Source organism: Strix uralensis, chromosome 2, assembly GCF_047716275.1.
Source record: "Strix uralensis isolate ZFMK-TIS-50842 chromosome 2, bStrUra1, whole genome shotgun sequence".
Classification (NCBI taxonomy): Eukaryota; Metazoa; Chordata; class Aves; order Strigiformes; family Strigidae; genus Strix; species Strix uralensis.
In genome coordinates this window covers 92,649,714-92,672,444 of record NC_133973.1, presented here as the reverse complement: position 1 = coordinate 92,672,444, position 22,731 = coordinate 92,649,714, and the positions used below count along the sequence as shown (strand labels likewise).

At 36.0% G+C, this 22,731-nt stretch overlaps 1 protein-coding gene across 2 annotated transcripts in view; it reads left to right on the top strand.

Moving 5' to 3' along the window:
• PIBF1 (progesterone immunomodulatory binding factor 1) overlaps nucleotides 1-22,731 on the top strand; it is a 120,895-nt gene that overhangs the window by 79,400 nt on the left and 18,764 nt on the right. For both annotated transcript variants that reach the window (XM_074859515.1, XM_074859516.1), the window contains exons 14-16: nucleotides 4,392-4,494; nucleotides 8,844-8,974; nucleotides 18,564-18,648. In XM_074859515.1, coding sequence (XP_074715616.1) covers nucleotides 4,392-4,494; nucleotides 8,844-8,974; nucleotides 18,564-18,648 — 319 coding nt within the window. The remainder of the gene's footprint in view (nucleotides 1-4,391; nucleotides 4,495-8,843; nucleotides 8,975-18,563; nucleotides 18,649-22,731) is intronic.

The following is a 22,731-nucleotide window of genomic DNA, read 5'->3' as shown; positions in this document are numbered from 1 at the left end:
CCTCTTAAGATTCTTTCCTTGTAAGATTTCTTTTTATATTGCATAAAATTCAAGAAGTAAAAAAAAGAGGGAAGGGCAAAAAGCTCCATAACCCTGTTGTATGTCTGGTTTAGGAACCTACTGAGAGTTCCATAGAATCCTTTCCTAAAACTTCAGTTCCTTCCTCCTCTGTCAATAGTTTGGGAACTTTTCTGAGTTTCAGTTTAGATCCTTCTTTTTTCCCACCTTATTACATTCAGTTTAGATTATTTATGTATAAAAGAATTATGCTAAATCACGTTTGAATGATGAATCTGATGATTGGTAAGCCAGGATTTTGGATGTGCTTGGAAGACACTTTCTGAGCTTAAAAGTGGCTCTATCAGAATGCCTCATATATTCTTCGTTTGTTCCAAAAGGCATTGGAAGATAAAGCTGATTTAATCCTTCATAATGGTGTTGAAGACTTCATAGACTTTCTTTATCTTTTAAAATTAAAAAGATCAAAAAAACCATAAAAGTTTGTATGGTTTACCTGCTGCTGTTCTGATTCAAGGAAAACTGCCATGCAGAAAATGTGTATGATGCCTATGGCTCCTTAAGCTTTAAAGCACAGTCTCTGTAAGACCAACTTCTGTGTTTAGAGCCATTAAAAAAACACAGATAAGTTTTCTGCTCTCTGGGATTGCCTGAGGAAAGAGAATCTATTATAAATGTGAATCTTTATGGAGTCCACTACCTGCTCTTTAATTCCATACATATCGGATCCTAAATGAAGAGTTCTTACAAGTTCACAGCATGCACTTCAGTCTCTGAAACTTTGTACAAAATCACCTGTTCAAGCATAGTGCCTTGTGGGATCTACACCTCTTTGTCTACTTGCCAGAAACAACTATTTCATTACTTTGGATGTAGGCACCATGCACCCGTAGAGTAAATTAAACATGCCTGGGAACATTCTGAAGTATCAAGACCAAATGTCATGTAGTAGCTCACTTCCATAAAACTAAACTCTCACTGTAGGTGAGCTGCCTGTGAACTACATATTGGCAATGACTGCTTGCCCACGCTAACTCTTCAATTATGCCTGGGAACTGTTTGGGAGAGTGTTAATGAGTAAATGCCAGAATACTACCAGGAACACTTCAGTGGCTTGTTAACAAAAAATTATCACATTCTTGAGCACGGCATAATTTTCTAGTATAGTTGGAATCATAGTTTTCCAGAATAAGATGTCTTTGCAGATCAGTCCCTTTGTCCCTTTGCTTTAAATGTAAACTAGTCAAAAAACATATTGACAAGCATACTTGAAAGACGTACTTAAATACTTGCAAATTCAAGTCAATTTCACTGAGTAGTTGTAGCTGGGAAAATTACGATGGGCTATATTCCCAAAGTTGCCATGGGAGGGTATTCAGGTTTCCCCTTGCACTCTACTAGCTAATGTATAAGATCCCTAACTAGTCAGAGCAGTCGTTTTATTTCTCTTCAGTACTAGATGGGATCTTAACACACATCTCCTGTCTCCTAAATAAAAAAACCAAATAATTAGTTTGGAGAATTAATTTCTCTTTTCTCAGTTATTGTTTACACAGTCTAATGCTCCTTGTAGGAGGAACTGAGAGAACCAACCTATTAGTGAATGCTATTGAGGATTTCAGGTAATTCCTCTCATAACACAGCTGAAGAATATTAAGACTTCTGCCAAATCTGAAAGTGTATTCCCTTTTACTGAGGAGAAGGTGGAGGTTATGACTTGTCAAATTTTCAGAGAAAGTTTATACACTATTCTAGCTTTACACACTCTAAGCCTCAGCTTAAGGGTAAGTATAATCTCCCTGTTGGTCTGCTTTAGATAACTTACGTTCTTATAGATTCAGCATCATGGTCAGGAACTGGATAACACTTTGCTATTCATTATTTGGAGACTAACAGTCTTACGTATTCAGTTTATGGAAGTTTATTCAGATATGCATTGAGAATCTAAGATCTGAACTGGAGTGACTTCTCCCTTTCTTCAATATACAAGTTTCTGAAAAATGGCACACATTTGACTCGAAGGATAGCTTGTTGTGGAGAGCCATTACTTCAGTGGTTAAAGCACACTGAAAAGTGGTATTAACCCTGTATATTTTCCTCGTCTTTAGAGCTCTGAATTTCCCATGTCATGTTGTGAAATAGATTGGTGACTAGAGTACCTAAGCACAGAGAGGTACAGTGATAAATTCTCCAGATAGAATTTTGATAATAAGCCACCAAGCTGCTGAATGCTACAAAGATGGTAGGATTCATTACAAGATATGTAGATTTAGATATGTAATCATAGGTTTAACACAGAGACTTGGCATCTAACCTTCCATTATAACCAATATAGTTCTAATCATAGAATGATAGAATCATATAATGGTCTGGGTTGGAAGGGACCTTAAGATCATCTAGTTCCAACCCCCCTGCCACAGGCAGGGACACCTTCCACTAGACCAGGTTGCTCAAAGCCCCATCCAATCTGGCCTTGAACACTTCCAGGGAGGGGGCATCCACAACTCCTCTGGGCAACCTGTTCCAGTGTCTCACCACCCTCACAGTAAAGGATTTCTTCCTTACATCTGATCTAAACCTATCCTCTTTCAGTTTAGAACCATTACCCCTTGTCCTATTGCTACACTCCCTGATAAAGAGTTCCTCTCCATCTTTCCTGTAGGCCCCCTTTAAGTACTGGAAGACTGCTACAAGGTCTCTCTGGAGCCTTCCCTTCTCTAGACTGAACAACTCCAACTCTCTCACCCTGTCCTCATAAGGGAGGTGCTCCAACCCCTGGTCATCTTTGTGGCCCTCCTCTGGACTCGCTCCAACAGGTCCATGTCCTCGTTAGGCTGGGCACCCCAGAGCTGGACACAGTACTCCAGGTGGGGACTCAACAGAGCAGAGTAGAGGGGGAGAATCACCTCCCTTGACCTGCTGGCCACACTTCTCTTGATGCAGCCCAAGATACGGTTGGCTTTCTGGGCCTCAAGTGCATGTTGCTGGTTCATATTCAGTTTTCCATCCACTACTACTCCCAAGTCCTTCTCCACAGGGCTGCTCTCAATCCACTCATCGCCCAGCCTGTATTTGTGTATGGGATTGCCCCAACCCATGTTCAGGATCTTGCACTTGGCCTTGTTGAAATTTGAGAGGTTTGGACAGGCCTACCTCTTAAGCTTGTTAAGGTCCCTCTGGATGGCACATCCCTTCCCTCCAGTGTGTCAACCCCACCACACAGCTTGGTGTCATCGGCAAGCTTGCTGAAGGTGCACTCAGTCCCACTGTCCATGTCACCAACAAAGATGTTAAACAGCACTGGTCCCAATACCAACCCCCGATGAACACCACTCGTCACTGGTCTCCACTTGGACATCGAACCATTGACCACAGCTTTTTGAGTGCGACCATCCAACCAATTCCTTATCCATTGAGTGGGCCATTCTTCAAATTCAAGTCTCTCCAGTTTAAAGACAAGCGTGTCATGAGGGACAGTGTCAAATGCTTTGCACAAGTCCAGGTAGGTGATGTCAGTTCCTCAATACAGTCAATGGAGTTTGGAGTACATTTCAATTCACCATCCAAGAGTCCATTTTAGTGGAATATAGTCAGGCTCTACAGACTGTATTGAATAGAACTAAATGATTAATAACAGCTTGAAAGACTAGGTTAGATGTCTGGAAGTAGGCTCTACAATTGCATACCGAATCTTCCCATTGCTGCCTGTGGAACTATGCTGATGAATTGATGATAAACTTTTCTGACTTTGGACATGAAACAAGAGGTTGAGGATCTAATTTTTTAAGTAGAGTGTTTAAGTCAGTCAATAATCCTTTTTCTTCTAAGTTAATTTGTGGATCTGTGTAAGAGGGTTTTTTTTTTAAAAAAAAGTGGCAATAACATTTAATTATTTAGCATATTAATTGTCAGACAAAACAATTTTGCCTCTGTTTTAAAAATGATAAAATACTACATTTTTCAGCGTTCCACTACAAAATGTATATTAATGTGCATTTTTTAAAAAATGATTTAAGGAGAAGCCAATTACAGTGATTCCCTAAAGTTGCTAAAAAGTAAATACTTAGTTGAAACATTTTGACATGATTACTGCAATTTTGTAGTATTGTACAAATTATATAGGTAATTACTTTGTAAAAAAATATTACAATGGCATAACTGTGGGAATGCTATCTCAGGGCTGTTAATTTTGTAATCTTTTCATTGTTTTTTTAGCTTTGACCATTCTGCATGTTTCAGTATGTAGTTTATATGTATTAGTATTTAAGCATTGGTGAAAAATTAAGGCAATCAAGTTCTGAAATACAAATGTGAAAATTTCTTTTGCATATTTTGGAAAAAATTCAACTTGAGCTTGCTTTTTATTGGCACAGTGTTCACTTGGCAAGGAGGTTACTGCAGCTAGAAAAGCAAAACTCGTTGCTTGTAAAAGATCTGCAACATCAGAAGGAACAAGTAATACAGATTTCACAAGAGGTAAATTACTGCTACAAAAAAATCAAATCTGTAGAGACTATAAACATTGCAGAACAGCTGTTCATAAAATGGAATATTTTCTAAACAGTGTTTATTATCTATTTGATGTCAAAAAATGGCCTTATAATTAATCAAAACTCTGTGTTAAACATTTTCCAAGTTTATATTGTATTTTGAAGCGAAGATTGAAAGAGGGATTATTTTACAGGCTGAACAAGAATGTAAGCCAGACAGACAACGTTCTGATTTCTAAGCAGAAGACCAGCTAGCCAAACTAGTTTGTTCTGTTTGGTAGTTAATTGTTCAATGAATACCTCATTACTTTTTACACAACTACTTCTCTTAAATCACTTTTGAAGATATTTCTGTAAATCCTTTTCTACATTGTGCAGTTCTTGAGTCTTTTGAATGTACAACTCTAGGGAATGTTTAATATAAGCTGCTTTTTAAAAAAGCTAAAAATTTTTTTTTTACCTTGTTACAATGAGTTGAATTTCATGATCTTTTAAAATTCTGTATATAATACCTGAAATAGCATATTACATTGATGTGGAGAACAAACACTAAACAAAACTCAGCTTGACATCTCCCAGAATTAGGGCAAACTAATTTTTTGAAATATTTTTAAGATTGTCTTCTAAGTTTCCTTAGTTCCTCTAGTTTTCCTAACCCAGGAACGTCTAGATTTGCTGTTAGATATTTTCGCCATATGGAATTTCTAGGCTGATTGCTTCAGTAAAGTGATTAACAGTTTGATTTTTAAAGCCATGGTAATTAGAAATTAGAATAACTACTCTCAAGTACTTCACAGTGCAAATACTTGCACTTTCTACATATTTTAAAATTACATTAATTTTAAAATATTTTGTGTGTGTGTATATATGTGATTATATATATTATTTCAATGAAGATACATGAACAGTGAAGTATGGATTTTTTTTAACCAATACTACAATTTATTATGGATTCCTCTTAGGTATATCGTAGTAATTTGTATTTGACTAAAATATATCTTTCAAATCTTCTTGACTTGGAAACATCAAGAGATCTCTGAATCCAGTGTTATCCTTGGTATTTTTCTATATCACTATTCTTTCACTATCATTAATAAGATCAATGCTTTATTTCCCACTTAAATCTGTCTGGTTTCCACTTCAATACATTTCTTCTTACCCAGAGTGGTTTTATATTTGCTTCTAAATCACTGATGAAAGACCCAGTACCAGTGACCTTAGTTCAAATTACTTCAAAATTCCACTAGAACATCTTCACCTCATTTTTATTCTCCCATGAGATGCCATGTAGCCCTTTCTTGATCATATAACTATATAGTTTAAATCAGAATGTCATCCAGTATGAAGCTAAATGTCTTGCAGATAGCTAATGCACAGCTACGAAGCCTATTAGCATCAAACTTATAAGGTTAAATAAAATCTTTTAAGACCTGATTCCTATTAAACTCATGTCTGGCATTCAGGTCCGAATGCTTCATCAGATTGCCTTGTCCATAATTTCATTCATTAGTTGGAAGTCTGATATCATGTGCCTTCTTGAAAGTTGGAACCCTATGGAAAAGCTCAGCTGCTGAAAAAAACTTGTCTTCAGTTAGTCCCATTATAGTTCATCAGGCTTTATTTAACTGCAGAATCCTATCTATTTTCAGGTCATGATACAGCATTAGAAAATAATTTTCCCGTGAAGTCCTCTTTCTGTTTCTTTGTATAGCAGTGACTTGCAATGTTAAAGTAGTTATTGAGACATTTCATACTACAGGTTTGTTGATCATGTCTAGGACAAGCAGAATAAAGGACTTCTCATGTCCTGATCCAAGGAAGATCCTCGGCTAGTGATAATCAGTTTATTGCCTCTGTCACTCACTTCATGTTACTCTCAGTTTAAGTAAGTGGAAGCCTATATATCAGCTTCCACAAAGTAGTGATCTGCAATTACTACATTTAGTGTTCAATCTAAATTTTGGAATGAATTCACTTTGCAGAGGTTTTGAACAACAGTGACATAACTGGAGAGACAGCCTCTTGTGTCTAGAAGGCTAATATGGTCATTGTGTGACTTAAAAAGTAAATACTGAGGCAGTATAAAGTAAAAGTGATATCCTAAATAAAGAAATTTACTAAGCCAATACATTCAGCTGCTGCTGAATGACTTTTTCGAGGCCTCATCTTGGCATTGTATTTGTGTTTTTTGTATGCCTCGATTGAAACTTTTTTTACTAAAAGCAGGTTTACACCTCACTCTGAAAAAAAAGAGTATAGATCAAGCTGAACAATGATTAAATCCTTTGGCTTGATGGAGATGTCTATTCAGGGATAAATAATAAATGTTAAATTGCAAGGTATTAGATTTATTGCTTAAAAGAACGACACAGAAATACTGAAGTAAACATTGTACATTAAGGCAAAAAGAAATTGAAGTTGCTTACAAAAAATAATGCTTTTGCCCAAGGATAATGCTTAATTTATATACATGTGTGTATATTAGTAAAATCCATCCATTAATTGCATTTAATGATTAATTAATTACAGCTTAGTGACAACCACTTTTAAGTTTATAGAATCAAACTGGCAGCAAAGCGCCACCATGGAGAGGGAGGGATAGCCTTTTTTCATAATGGCAGCATGCTTTTTAGCTGGTGAAGTTAGCAAGTTAACAGATGACTTGTAAGACTTGGTTTGATGCTGCTAACACCTCATTTGTCCTTTTCCGTTGAAGTACTTTAATTCTTATCAGTGAGAACAATGAGGAACTTTTATAATGACAGCATCCTTTGAAAGTTCTTAGGCTATCAAGAACAGGATTCCAAACAAGATCAGTTGGATTAATTTTCTCCTATAATGGCAGCTTCAAGGTTTTATACTGCAGTTTTAGACCATCCTAAAAATCAGTTCTCCGTGTCTTGGAATTACCTGTTTATAATGTAAAGACTGTCTGTTGTCTTCCTGAAAGAGAAGCTTCTACTCTTAGAAAAATAATAGCTTCTTTAATTGCTTATCAATTTATTGAAGATAATTAGTTTCTTTAAGATGATGATTGCCTCTTTTTTTTTTTTTTTTCCTTCTCTACAATGAATTTGGCATTTCACTGTGGACTAGAATAGGTATTTCCTGAAGGTACTAATGTATTTAAATAATACTTAAAGATTTGCATTAATTTGAAGTGCAGTGAAGTGTCTCTCACTTCACTTTTTAAAACATGAGGTAAACTCCTCTTTTAGTAAGGACAGCAAGGTGAACCAGCAAAGTTTTGTCTATATTCTGATTTTTAATAAATGTGAACCATTACAAGTTCTTTGCTCATTTAACAGAGTATAGAGGGCAGAAGTAAAACTGCAATAAAAATACAGTGGAATCAGAGAAAGATGGAAACAGTCTCATGTTTTGAAAATTTTGAATAGGAGACAAATCTGATTTTAGCAAAGTCCTGAAATATTATTTAAATGGTCTGGTTCTGTAGGAAGTGGTTGGGTTTTTTCCCTGCTGTTTGGAACAACACTAAATAGGACAACTGGCTCCTGAGTCTGATTTGGCAAATGCAGATTGTCTAATCTATTGAGAAATTGGAAAGCTTAACCATTTTCCATTAAATTCATTCCATTAGAACTGTTGCTATCTAAACTTTAAAAGACTTTAATTTATTTTTTAAGTAATCTAGTTGGTATTCTTGACTTACATGTACTCTAGCTGCTGAAACTGCTAAATCTTGATGTGTGATCTTAATTCTGTATGTATTTTAGTGAATGATCTTGCTGTGTTGCTCAAGATGCAAGCTTTTTAAACTTAGTAATCCTAATTTGTTCAGGGAATAGGGCTAGAAAGGTTTATTTCCTACTTATGGGTATGACAATTATTTTATACTACTCTTAAAAAGATCCTGTTGGATTTCACTGTTCATATACAGTAATTGATTAGAGGAAAGGGGACTTTTCTTCCATGTTTTTATTTAGATTTCAATTTCTGAGCTGAAAGTTCGAATGTAATAGTATGCTGTTTTAAAAAAGTCACTTGTGAACAAGCAGAGGCCTTGTCTATACTAACTCTTTTCATCTATGGAAACTATTACATTAAAATTCTTGAAAATTCAGATTAAGGAATTGTAGAAAGCAATAGTGTTATTGCAGTGAAAATATCATATAATTAGGATAGAAAATTGAGAGGACAATGTGCTAGAGAGTAATTTGAGTGTAGTTTGTTTCTTTTTTTTTGTGAAGTAACAGGTTTGAGTTTTATATTATTATGCCATTGGTAATAATAATATCCAGTAATAATAATAGTCAAGTAATTGTGTTTTATAAATTATACAATTTATAGTAGTAATACTTTTTTTTTTGGCAGCTGGACAGAGCAAATTCTTTGTTGAGTCAAGTACAACAGCCATACAAATACCTCATTGAAACTGTGCAACAGAGAGATTCTCAAATAAGTCTACAGAAAGAACATATTACACAACTTGAAAAAGACGTCAGGTAATCAATGTTTCTTTATTTTAAAGTGCAAGTGAAATCACTTATGTGTTTATCATTAGAAAACAATTATGTTATTGGCAATTAAGTAGGAGATGTTGACATTCCATCATTGACAAAATTCAGTCTTTATGCTGGAACTAGCATCAGTGATTTCTCTCATACTGTTAGAAAAAGAGGCTTTAGGTTAAAAAAAGCAGCAACGACAGGTTTAGAGTTTGGAGTTCAGAAGAGCTTTCATAAAGTAGAGGAAGGTTTAGAAGAGTAAAATGAAAGAATGACACACCAGATGTATAAAAGTGAATATAAAGGAATAAAGTCAGAGAAAAATAAGACTAGTCCACCAGCAAAGGGTATTTCAGGCATAATTCAAGCAGATTTCCTCCGGTGGAGACTCTGATTTGGTGTTATATCCAGCTGTCAGAGCTCTCTGACCACTGATCAGCTTCCCACCATCATATAGCTTTATAAATTATGTTTAACATTTGGTTCTCAAGTAAACTGTTATGAAATAATCTGTCCCTTGATTTTCAAGGAAGTTGATAGCTGTGTCCCACTGCACTACAGAAGGATTAGCATTTTAACTATTAGGTGTTTATGTGTATCTTGGTTTAGGATACACATACAGTAACAATTATGAAGCATTATTGTGATTGTATTACAAAGCAATTACATGAAAAATACAGGGTTTTTTTCCCCACAAATCTGCTGAAGCAATGAAAATAGAAAAAGGAGGACTTACCATAGCTAAATACTTTATCCTACATACTGTTTTCCATATGTATCTATTCAGAGTGTTTTGATGGCTTGGCATAGTATTTGTTATGCCTTGAGGAATACCTAAAAATGCTTATTATCCAAGTAAATCTATACATAAATCAATACATTTATAAATAAATTGAACTATGCATTCACACTTCCTGACAAGATACCTTTCACTGGGCTCAACTTTGATTCAGTAAGAATAGATCTTTTTTTATTCCAGAATCAAGCATTTTTAATATTTTCTTAGACTTTGTATATTATAAGAAAAACTTCAGAGTTAAATTATATTCTTCCAGGACATGAAAAATCACAATGTTCCTATATATGCAGGATTCTTACTTTCCAATTGTGAAAAAAAAAATCTTCAAAGAATTGGTTACTAGCACATTACACTTTTAGATTACAGTAACATGAAAACATCTTTCATTATTCACACAGTAGTCCAAAAGTGTCTCAAAAGGTAGGGGAAAAAAAAGGGAATAAATAGGTGAGGTCATTTCTGAAAGTGTATGTTTCATGCCTTCAAAATATACAAGAACTTAAATGCATTATTAGCATTGATTCTGTTGAGTTTTTATGTTTTATTACAAATAATCTGTATGCCCAGATATTCTTCCTAAACTTTGCCTACAAGTTAAGGCACCTAAATTAGGAATTTAGTTAGGTCATCTTTCCTTAGTAGTTTGTGGAGGAAGTGGCATCTCCAAAAAGGAATTCAGATTTTGGATGGCATGAGTCATTTGCTAGAGATGCCTGTTACTCTCCATTAACTATAAGGGAATTTTTGGCATCTTCAAGTGCCTGAGGTTGAGGAAGAAAATGGATCTCCACCACAATGCAAGCATTTGTGGTAAACATACCAACAGTACTCTACTGTGGTGAGGTGGGGTGTGCTCACCACTAGTCCATATTTCTGTAAATGAAAATGTGGTCGACAAAAAAATGTTTTTATCCTTAATGTTTTTGAAGTAAAAAAGTGTAACACTTTGCACATCAAATGTTTTGGTAAGAATTTTTTTCCTGTAGTTTCCAATATCTCTTGTAAACTAAAACTAATTATTATTCCCTTATCACAAGTTTGCCTCAACTTTGCCATAGTTTCATAGGCCAGGGAAATTCTTGGAAAGAGCCTAATGTCTTAGGGCTTTTGGATACATATTAGTAGTCCCTAATTTTACTATTCATAATGCCGTATTTAAAACAAACATCCTAAATTGTTAGCTGATATTCCCTAGAGCACAGGAGAAATCATAATCTGATATAAAATTAATAATGTTGCTCCTTTGCTTTCCCATAAATGAGAGGAAGGTTAGAGGAAGGGATTTCTAACCAGAGAACCATTACATACCAGAAATGTACATTCCAGTTTAAATTAAAATATCCCTCAGGTGATTTCAGATTACTTTGTGGACCAGTCTAGCTGCAAGCTATTCCAGAACTGAATCAGAATTGGATTTAAGTAAATTAATGATAATCCCTACCAAATATATGCCAAATGAAGCTCTGCTGGATCAAAAGATTTAGACCACTATTCCTATCTGTCTTAGTTTAATAAACAGCATTTTGTTGGTTTGTGTGTGGAATACTTTTGAGAGGATGAGTTCAGAGAATTAGTGCTCCTCAAGGAGGACCCTAAATTCTGCAGATAATGTCGGTGCTAGTAGAAAAGTAATAGTGAAAACACTAAACGTGGCTTATGAAGCCTGCTTTCTCTGTATCTCGGAGCTAAGGGAAAAACTTAATATTTGTAAAGCCATTTCAAAATGAAATTTTTCTTCAACCGTTACATATAATTAATAGTTAATACTGCAGTTCTGCAGTAGCCTTTTTAAGTTGAGGTTTAATTTATGCTACAGTTACACGAAGTACATTATTATTTTTAAAAATCTTACAGTACATGCATTAATTTTATTTCTAAAAAACAGTTTCATAAATACCAGCTAATGGAAAAATAATGTTCAAATTCTTTTTTTTTTAGACAGACCTTTAAAAATACTAGTAATTTGTTTAATATCTTTTTTTTTAATCTTGTATTTGAGTACCAGACTGTAGACAACATAATATTGATATGCCTGCACCCTGACAACCAAGACTGAATACCTAGTTTCACCCTCGCAGCTGCCCTATGCTTGATCATGCTTTTCCTCCCTTCATGTTTAGTGTGCAGAATCTATGGTGGAGGAGTGTTCTTTTCATGTTGTGTTTTTATCTCATCTGTTCATCAAGGGGGATGGTTCTGCACTACATAAATTATGGATTCCCTAGGTAGAGCAGTCACATCTATGTTATCAGTGCCAGTGTTCTCTGTCACCTCTCAACTTGAGTGTGGAGGGATCAGCAAGGACTAATTTGCAAGTCAATTCACTTTTTTAGACTTAATCCATAATTGGCTTCTGTGCACAGTGATGATGGCCAATAATCTTCTTAGAATGTACTCCTAGGGTGTTTAAGTTCCAACAGTTTTCCCAGGATAATGAGTCAGTACTTTTTTGCAACCTTATAAATGTTTTGCAGCAACCTGTGTTCAGGATTCTTCACGTTGCATCATTCTATGAAAGTGTCGTTTCTGACAGCAGTTATTTCCAGAAGAGGAGTGGGATAGATTCAGGCAGATCATTTTGATATAATACTCTTGAAGTCCTGCAGTTCCTAAGTTTCCTTCCAACATGGTCTTCAAAGTTCACTTTAACCAGAGCAGCTTACATGCCTTCATCCTTAAGCATCACACCTCTAGAGCTAAGGCTGTCTTTCAGACCCTCCATATCAAAATGTCTTCCTCACTTGGGAGGACTATTCAAATAGTACTCAAGGTTGCTTGTGTCAGTAGCTCTTAAACTGAATCATAGAATGGTTTGGGTCGGAAGGGACCTTTAAAGATCATCTAGTTTTGACCCCCCCTGCCATGGGTAAGGACATCTTCCACTAGATCAGGTTGCTTAAAGCCACATCCAACCTCTCCTTGAAAGGAGAGGAATAGTCAAAGTAGGTACCAGATTGAATCAAGGCCTTAAAGTAGTATATTCCACCAGAACAGGAGATACTTTGGCTTGCTGAGAAGTGTGTCTGTTCTGGATATCTCACACACAGTCTGTGGATCTTTCCATTTTTTCACTAAGAACTGCAAGAGCTATTGCAGTTGGGGTAAACACTTAGCTGAGCAGCTGCCATTGCTGTTAGTTATTTGCATGAACAACTAGGGACCCATCTCCAGGTTATTACAGGTGTGTGACATTACTCTTTAGATTCAAGTGTGAAGGCACAAGTGTGTTGCTACTCAAAGATAAAAGGAGAGATGGTTTAGGGGTAACAGAAGCTCTGTCAGATGTTGCCCACACATATGTTCACTTACACTCTCCCTCCCAACCCCTTAGATTTCTCCCTGGCAGGCCATGGGCTGTGCTGGCACTTAGCCATGGAGACAACCGAGGTGGCCCTGGGAACAGAACACTTCGTGTACTTGTGCACTGAGCCATGCACCTGCAGATAGGCTTCAGATACAAAACTTCTGTTCTTGAATGACAGGGCATCTGCAGGGTGAATTTATAGGTGGTCTGCATATCTCAAAATATTCTGTTAGGTAATCTCTCATTTATGTCAGTCCACATAGCACTCTCGTTAATAAAAGTAAATAGCAATGGTTAATAAGAGCAGTGGTATGTATGAGGATGACTCCTTCCTACTATAAAGAAAACTCTAGCATACAGTTGTTTAACCAGAAATGAAAACATCACATTTAGCACTCCTTTTGAAAAGAAATGCCTTGTAACTATGTCATGCTGTGGAAAAACAAATCTCTGAATTTCATTCTTATGTGTGTAGTGAAGTAATTGTAGTTTTAGTTTTAATTTTCTGCTAAAAACATCTAGTTTTATAAATAATTGGAGACATTAAACAGGACTTCATTCATAAAGAGAGGGTATTTATTTTAAATGCAGTTACTCAAATTTCTGTGTTTTAAAAAGTGGTTCACTTACCCAAAAGCACTCCTCAAAAGCCTAACTGTGTGGCAAATCTCGAAGCAGTACAAGGATTTTGCTCACTAAGAAGCTATGTACTGAAATGCTCCTTACCTAAACATTTTGGGTTCTTTAATTGCCATCCAAACATAAAGCTCAGCATACAGTGTTAGCTGGGTTTTTCTCATCACAGAACGGGCAATGAGATTTTTAGGAGATCATTACCATTCTGTGAAATATGCATCATCTATTCCAACACTACTGCAATTTACCTGAGAAGTTCTCCAAACAAAATTTGTAGAAGCTTTTTTTTTTTTCCTGCAAATGAATGTTTTCTGACCTGTATTACAACTTTTAAAAAGTTGTTTGGGGTTTTTGGGGGGTTTTTTTTACAATTTGAAAAAGTAATTTCTTTTCAATTTGGACACTACACAGATGAGTTTGTAAGCCACCTGAAGCACTCCAATTAAAATCATTAAGCAATACTCTCCCAAAGGCCTTTAAAAATCTGATCTGTGGTTATTTAGCCGCACAATGAGAGATCACAAATTTTTCATGTATTCTTTCTTCTAAAACACTTTTATTTGCAGAATTTCTTATACTCCTCTCTATCAATGTGACTTGAAAAGAAAACTTGACTTAGACTTTAAATATCAGCTGTCTGCTCTGAGCTATTCATCTGTAATGTGCAGAGATGGGATAGCTGCACTATATGCCTATATTATATGTTCAGTTTTATGTACAAAATCTTCACATATACTATTTCTGTGTTTGATTTTTTGATGGTAATATTTATACATGAACATAAAATGCAAAAAAATAACTCAAGATTGGACGTTGTTTTCAGCTTCATCATGCTGTAACGTGAAAATAACAGAAAGACACAGACCTCATTTCTTATAGCATTTAGGGTACCCAGTTCACTGATGTCGTGGTTTAAACCCAGCCAGCAGCCGAACACCACACAGCCGCTCGCTCACCCTCCCCTACCCAGGGGATGGAGGAGGGAATTGAAAGGGTGAAGGGAGACTTGTAGGCTGAGATAAAAACAGTTTAGTATTTTAAATAAAACAATAACAATAATAGAATGTACAAACAGGTAATGCACAATGCAATTGCTCACCACCCACCGACTGATACCCAGCCCATTCTCAGCCAGCGATCCTGAAATACTAAGATCCCGCAATTGCAATCCTGGAAGCGAGAGAGAACCCCCTCCTTCCCAGCCACCCCTCCTTTATACACTGAGCATGACGTTACATGATATGGAATATTTCACTGGCTAATTTTCTCCCAGCTTCTTGTACACCTGCGCACGGGCAGGACATGGGGAGTTGGAGTGTCCTTGATCTCTTAGCAACAGCTCAAAACATCAGTGTATTATTAGCATTCTCATACTAAATCCTATACTGAATCCAAAACACAGCGCTATTTTATCTACTAAGAAGAAAAATTAACTCTATAACCAGGACAACTGAAAAAGAAACCTACTTCTTTTCAAACTGAAGAGAAGTAATAATAAAAACCAGTAATATATAAAACCATGTTTATTTAGTGTGTCCAGCATAAGCATATTATCTGGAAAATCTAATAATAGAAGCCTCTAAATAGGATAGTAGCTAGTTTATTTAGACCAGAGATTTAAAAGATGGCTTAATTACCTAAATTCAAAAGGCTTTAAAAGTCTGAGACTGGGAAATATTAGTCTCCATTCTCCAGAAAAATCAAGTCACCTAAATATGTCTTTCTTATGATATCTGAGCTACCTTGGGTTTAGATCCTGGGTAAAGCAAAACAAGCCATGGTTGCTATGAGCAATGTGTATGACAAGTGTATTCCATGGCAAGTCCTGCATTCCTGGTACCTGGATTCATACCTGGCTAGGTTTTGAAAGCATGATGGAATGAAACTGAATCTCCTCCCAGACATTTTGGTTTCTTCTGGAAACCCAGGCACACAAAAAAAAGCAGGAACTGCACTGTTTTTCAGTTAATTCTCCAACCTGGTCTTTTGGGGCCATGATGTATCGCAAAGGGCACCTTCTCTACACTCAGGCTGGAGGAATCAGTGACCGGGACTGTGTGGAGCACAGCATGGTCTACACTTGCCCTGCAGGTGAAAACAGCCATTTGTGCTGTTAAGTAACTCCAGGGATATTAGATAATTTTTGACACAGTCCATTTCTCCCAAGTGTTCACATGTTTTCACCCCAGAACAAGTCACTGGAAGATTTCTTTTAATGTTTAGTATTCTAGTATTCTTAGTATTAATACATCTCTGTGTCATGAAAACTTAAAACTATGGTTAGTTAAAGATGGTCAAGAAGATCCTGTCTCTTACGATGAAAGTTATAACACTTGAGCTCAGGTATGAGAAGCTGGTTTGTCTAGACTCATAGATCGTGGTTTCAGAATCATAGTAAGACAGTTAAAGCACTCTGTCACCAAATGGAGCAGTCTCATCCTTACCTTCAGCTGTGAGTTTCCACTGTACATGGTAAATCAAGTTGTTTTGGTGATCCACATGAAAAATAACCTTTAAAAAGACTCCAGCTTCTATCCAGATCAGTAAGTCACCTATTTTCTAGTACCAACACAAAGAGAGGATTACCAGTATGTGGTTAGGGAAGGAGATCTTTCAGCAAGTTTTACTTAGGTCAGCTGAAACAAATTATAAAGCTGCTCTCTGATTTGTTACACTGCCAATTAAAACTGGATTAGGTTAAATTGATGGAAGTGTAGGGTAATTTAAAGCTAGAATCTTCTTGACTTCTGATATTCAAGATGCCTGTTCTGAATGTTTTCATAACAGGGACTGAAATGGTCAGTCTTCTTCCCAGAATTGAACTTTTGAAGGTATTTCTTCTTTACTTAGTCATTACAGATGTGAATTTATTATTGTTGTGTCTGGTAACTGCTTTCTTGCTCTCTTAAATGTATATATAACTCTTTTGCAGTATTCTTTCAGAAGTATATGAATTATTTCCTTCTGTTTGGGATAATGAAAAAGCATAACTATTACAAAACTACTAAATCTGAAGTCTGCATGTGCTTTGGTAATTCTGTATTCATATGTATGACAGAAAACATATCAAGTGCTACTGAATGATGTAGCAGTCTGATTCCTATATTTGACCATAAACAAAGAAAACTAGAACTGCTCCACATGGACCAGTCATGTCATATTGTTTCAGAAGGTATAACTAGAATAGGTTCTGTTCTGTAAAGGAAATTGAATCCTGAACATGAACTTCTAGTTTAGTCATGAACACTGATGTTTATGCTTATTCAGTACACTATTTAAGGCATAAAGGAACTTTTATTATTGCTTCTCTAATAAGTTTATGAGTCATTCTCTAAAAGGATTGGTTTATGCTGTTAGAAAGTACAGAAATCCAAGAAAAACTGGCATATTAGTAAGTTATAACACATGAACGCAGGAAAAAAATAGTACAGCAATTTCATCATGATTAAAAATGCTACAGAAAATAAAACTTGAAAATATTAAAATATCTTCGTAGTTTTTCATAAATGTTACTACTTTCCTTTTAAATAACTCAGACAACTAAGCAATTTGGCCAAAGCATACAATTTTTCTGAGAATTAATGAATGCCTAGAAGGAATTGACAGTTGTAATTTACAGTACAGAGCTTGCAAGGAACTGCCAGAAAATCTCTGGGGCAAAGGATGATGTTGCTTATTTGAAACAAGCGGATGATACACAGCCAATTAAACAAAAGGTTGATTTATTTTGTTGATCATTTCTGGATTATATACTGGGAATATTAAATAATTTGTGTTTATTGCTCCATTCCATTTATAAAATTTTAATACATTTGCTTTTGAACTCCTGGCCTGTATTCAGTATCACGTATTTGCACTCCATATGCAGAACTGCATTTTGCATAGTTGTTGATTTATGTTATAGTTTATATTGTACAACCTATTTAGTTAAGTCATGATAATGGCATATATAACATTAGTCTTCCAAGAATATCTCTGTGACTATTTTAACAAACTGGAGTATATACTGGCATAATGTATGCATTAGTCTGAAGTTTATTGTTGGAAACTGATGTTGGGGCTAAATATGAAAATACATTTAATTATCTTAGAATTGCTGCCTAGAATCAGAATGTGTATGCTAAACATTTCAAATGTTCATGTTTTATAACTAAGAAAACAAAGAACAATTAAAGTTAAACTTGACATTGCGCTATAAAAGCATGCCTATGTGTTAAAACAGTTTTCATACTTGGTTCACAGGATAAACTTGATCCCATGCATTATCATGAAATGTAAAATAAAAAATGGCAAAAATGCATTTACCATTTCTGCAGAAACTATACAGCTGAAAGGGAGAGCTGGATGTTGTTCTTCCTTGTGTGTGTTATTTTTAAAATTCTAAATACAATAGTATTAAAAGAGGTGATACTGAGAGAACAATGTGTGCTGTTATTAGTGATGCATACAACACAGAAATCCATATTTTGATATACAAGTGTAGATATAAGGAGCCTTACTTTCCTTATAAAATGAGCTCATTTTGCCTAGAAGAAACCAAGAGATAATAATAGAAGATTCTGATAATTTAAATTATCCTTCAGAGAATCAAAAAAGCCCCCCATATTTTATGAAGATTTTGAATAGCATTTTTGAGTAAAATAAGATTTTGTATATATCAGTACATTCAAGTCCATTTATAAAAATTCTGATGCTTGAACACAGAGAAGATCATTTGATACAATTACTTGAGCAGATTTTCATTGTTGCCAGTATTTAGCTTTAGAAGATGTGTGTTTCAGCCAGAACACAAGATTAAAAGAGATTATCTGTTGCTATTACTGCATTTCCTATCCTCTTTCTCCTAGTCTTTTAAATAAAGAAAAGACAGCTTTGCTGCGTGTCAAGAATCAAATGGCAGCAGATTTGGAGAGACTTCTAAATCACCGTGAGGTAATGTTTCTGTTTTAGCATTGCTACCATAAGTGCAGATTTTTTTTTTCCTCTCCTCAGCCTTAAACCATGGGAGAAAATTGGTTTATTTTGGTTTGATTTGTTGGCTTTTTTGTCTGTGTCATTTTCAGAAACACAGGTGATCTTGTCTGTTAGGCACTTGGGAAGCCTTAGTTGTACTCTCAGTTGCTAAATTCTCTCTGATAACTTAGTCTCAGTGTTCTTTCTTTTCTTATGAATACAACAGACGTGCCTTGCAAAGTGTTTAGTGTTTGCAAGCATTTAACAAGTATTTAGATAAAGGTCATTAAATTAATACACATGTAATCTGCAAGGCCTGCGTATGCCACAGTATGCCCCAGAATCTTGCCCTGCTCCCCGGTCATCAAAACCAAAAACCTGGACAAAACATCACACAATTCATTTCCAGTACACACATCTGAGTTTCTTTTCAAGTTCAAAATAGGATTTGGGAGAGAAAACAGGACGGTACTCACACAGGTTTCATCCAGACAAGTCAGGGTGGTACTTTATGTACTTACCTGAGCTTCATCCAAGCAAGGACTCAGGGTGCTACTGGAATACATTTTCAGATCTAAAAGTGTGCAGAATCTTGCTCTTTAGACATAAGTGCTCTATGTGGGGATTCCTAAAAGTCTTTTGTCAAGATTTCTCTCCAAACAATCTTAAGAGACTAACATGTCATCGATTATAAGAGAAAATCTTTCTGCAGATTAAACATCTGAAACAAAGCATAGAAATGAAGTTTGCAGAAGGAGTCTCATACACAAATGATCTGAAAAAGGGTGCATACTAATATAGAAAGTTCGCTGAAGCTACAGAATTCTGAAGATATAAAACCAAAAGCTGACCACGAGTAGCTGTTAAATGATCTCCCAGAGCTGCTAAATGATGTGGCAAGGATTTGCAGAGCAAATACAACATTAATGAATCAAAAATTCTGAATGTGAGGAAAACCAACACAAGTTATATGTACACAGTGATGGACCTAAATAGCCAGTTACCTGTTCAGAAAGATCATCATAGAGTCATTAGATCAATAGCTCTCTGAAAATACCCTTTAAATTCTCTGACTGGGAAGAGAGGAGAAGATGGGGAGATTCTTTTCAAGGAATCTACAACTCCCCTAAATTATCCTGTCTGAGACTGCATTATCACTCATTCTAATACCATTATTTCCATAGAAAACTGACTATCCTCAGGGCTCGGTGTTGGGACCATTTCTGTTTAACGTCTTTATTGATGATCTTGATAAGGACATAGAGTGTATCATCAGTAAATTCGCAGATGATACCAAGTTAAGCAGGAGTGTCAATCTGCATGAAGATAGGGAGGCACTACAGAGAGACTTGTATAGATTGGATCAGTGGGCCAATGTTAACGGGATGAGCTTCAATAAGGCCAAGTGCCAGGTCCTGCACTTGGGCCACAACAACCCCATGAATCGCTACAGGCTTGGGGAGGTGTGGCTGGAGAGCTGTCTGGGAGAGAAGGATCTGGGGGTTCTAATTGACAAGCAGCTGAACATGAGCCAGCAGTGTGCCCAGGTGGTCAAGAAAGCCAACGGCATCCTGGCTTGTATTAGAAATAGTGTGACCAGCAGAAGTAGGGAGGTGATAGTCCCCCTGTACTCTGCACTGGTGGGGCCACACCTGGAGTATTGTGTCCAGTTTTGGGCACCTCAATACGAGAGGGATATCGAGGTGCTGGAGCAAGTGCAGAGGAGGGCAACGAAGCTGGTGAAGGGCCTGGAGAAATCTTGTGAGGAGCGATTGAGGGAGCTGGGACTGTTTAGTCTGAGGATGAGAAGGCTGAGGGGAGATCTCATCACTGTCTACAGCTACCTGAAAGGACATTGTAGAGAGGTTGGTGCTGGTCTCTTCTCACAGGTAATTAGCGATAGAACAAGAGGGAATGGCTTTAAACTGCAACAGGGGAGGTTTAGACTGGACATTAGGAAAAAATTTTTCACAGAAAGAGTGGTCAGACAGTGGAATAGGCTGCCCAGGGAGGTGTTGGAGTCACCATCCCTGGATGTGTTTAAGGGTCGTTTAGATGAGATGTTGGGGGATATGGTGTAGGGGAGAACTTTGTAGAGTAGGGCTGATGGTTGGACTCGATGATCCCAAGGGTCTTTTCCAACCTGAATGATTCTGTGATTCTGTGATCCATGCACCTCTCACTCCACCTCCAAAATTGTTCTTCTCCAACTCCTTCCCTTGCTATTCCCCCAAATTCCCTTCTTAGATCAGTAAATCAAAACCCATGTCATGAATTGGTTCAAGCCAGTTTGTCTCTGCTGACCAGTTACAAAACCATTTTTTGTTAGAACCAAACCAAAAGAATTTCACTGACTGGTAGAGTCGAAGTGAGCCTCAGCTTAAGTGAAAACTAAACTAATTCTGTTCCCTGAGTGCAGATCTCAAATGTGAAACAATCACCTTAAAAGTAAAAAGAAAACAAGTTCTTAAGTTGTTTACTTTCTATGCTGAATTGTGCTGCATGTTTGTTTGATGCAATTTCCTCCTAGAATAGTTCTTGCATTTAACTTTCTGAATTGATCGTAGTGCTTGTGAAGTTCCATGCATAGTTTAAAATAATCTAATTATGGAAGAGAGTAATTGAACATGCTTCCCCAAACTGCAAATGTCATTCACCTGCCAGGATCATCTGTAGGTGCATGAGAAGTAATCATTCAAAAGCTCTTATTTCTGATGTCTGTATCCACATCGTGTATTTAAATTTCAAATTCAAGACTGAGACGAAGGTTTGCATTATATTTGGGTTTGGTTTTTTCATCTGATTTTCGGTAATTTTTTGATTATATGAAACCCACTGGTCTCTATTAACATAACAAAAAACATTTAAAGCATTTCTAGATACTTTATAAGCCTTATCATTGTATTAATGCATTATCATATCATATTAAAGATACAAAAATACTCTGAGGGAACATGACTTAATTGTATAAATATGTAGTGAATTTTCTGAATTGCCGATATGATAGGCCCTTGGCGGGCTAATTTCAAATTAATTTCTTTCAAAATTTCTTGTTTGCTACTCCTTCTCTCCCAAGTAGTGCTGCTGCCAAGTAGTTATGTTCTCAAAGTAGTTACACCTTAGGTGCCTAGTTTTAGTAGTGTCATATCAACCAATATGTGTTGCAGCTGATTTAAAATCAGTAGAAAGTGATAAATAAAGGTAAAACGTAACAGTTTTGTAAGAAACATGTAAAATTTCTACCTCAAAGCTATGCAACTTTGTTCACATCCAAACAACATTAGCTCCTCTGAGTACCCTCATAAACTTAGTCCTGATATGTAGCACTTTGCTACTTTGTGTCAGTTCACCACTTAAAATTTGCAAACTGTGGCAAACAATACAACCAGGCTTTATAAAAAAGAAAGCAAATACTTGAGTCTGAAACAGACTTCAGACTTCATCTTGAATGTTTCTCATACCCTGGATGTTAAGAAATTGAGCAGATATTTCCAAAATTACTACTGTTTCGTCAAATTTCTTTTTATATCTGTTAAAAATAAGCCATATTAGTCATATTGTTTTACCTAACAGTGATAATGTTTTTTTCAAGTCACCTATGCAGAAAAGGATATAAATAATGAAAAAGAAACATTAAAATTTGCATGTTTGGGGGAAGAAATTTATGAAATGCCAGTACAATGCACCACCTAAGAAACATTAAAATAAACTACAGTTATTTTAGGAAAATGTATGAAAATAACAAGTAGCTTTTTTCTGTGTGTATCTCTACGTTTAACTTTTGTCATTTCTGTTTATTCCAAACGCAGCCTTTTAGTTTTTACTTTTAATGCAGACCTCGTCCAGTAGTTCATTAATTTCTCATGTATTGAGATCTTTGTACAGGATAGGACAACTTAGTTTGCAGTGAGTTAGTCTTCAACTAAATTTTTTTGCCATCTTAATAAAAGAGTTAAATATGCAGTAACATCACGATTTCACAGTTAACTATCCCTGCTGATTGATAGAAAATAACAATCCAAGTTTTCTGATCTTGGTTTAGTAAAGACTTCCTTTAGACAA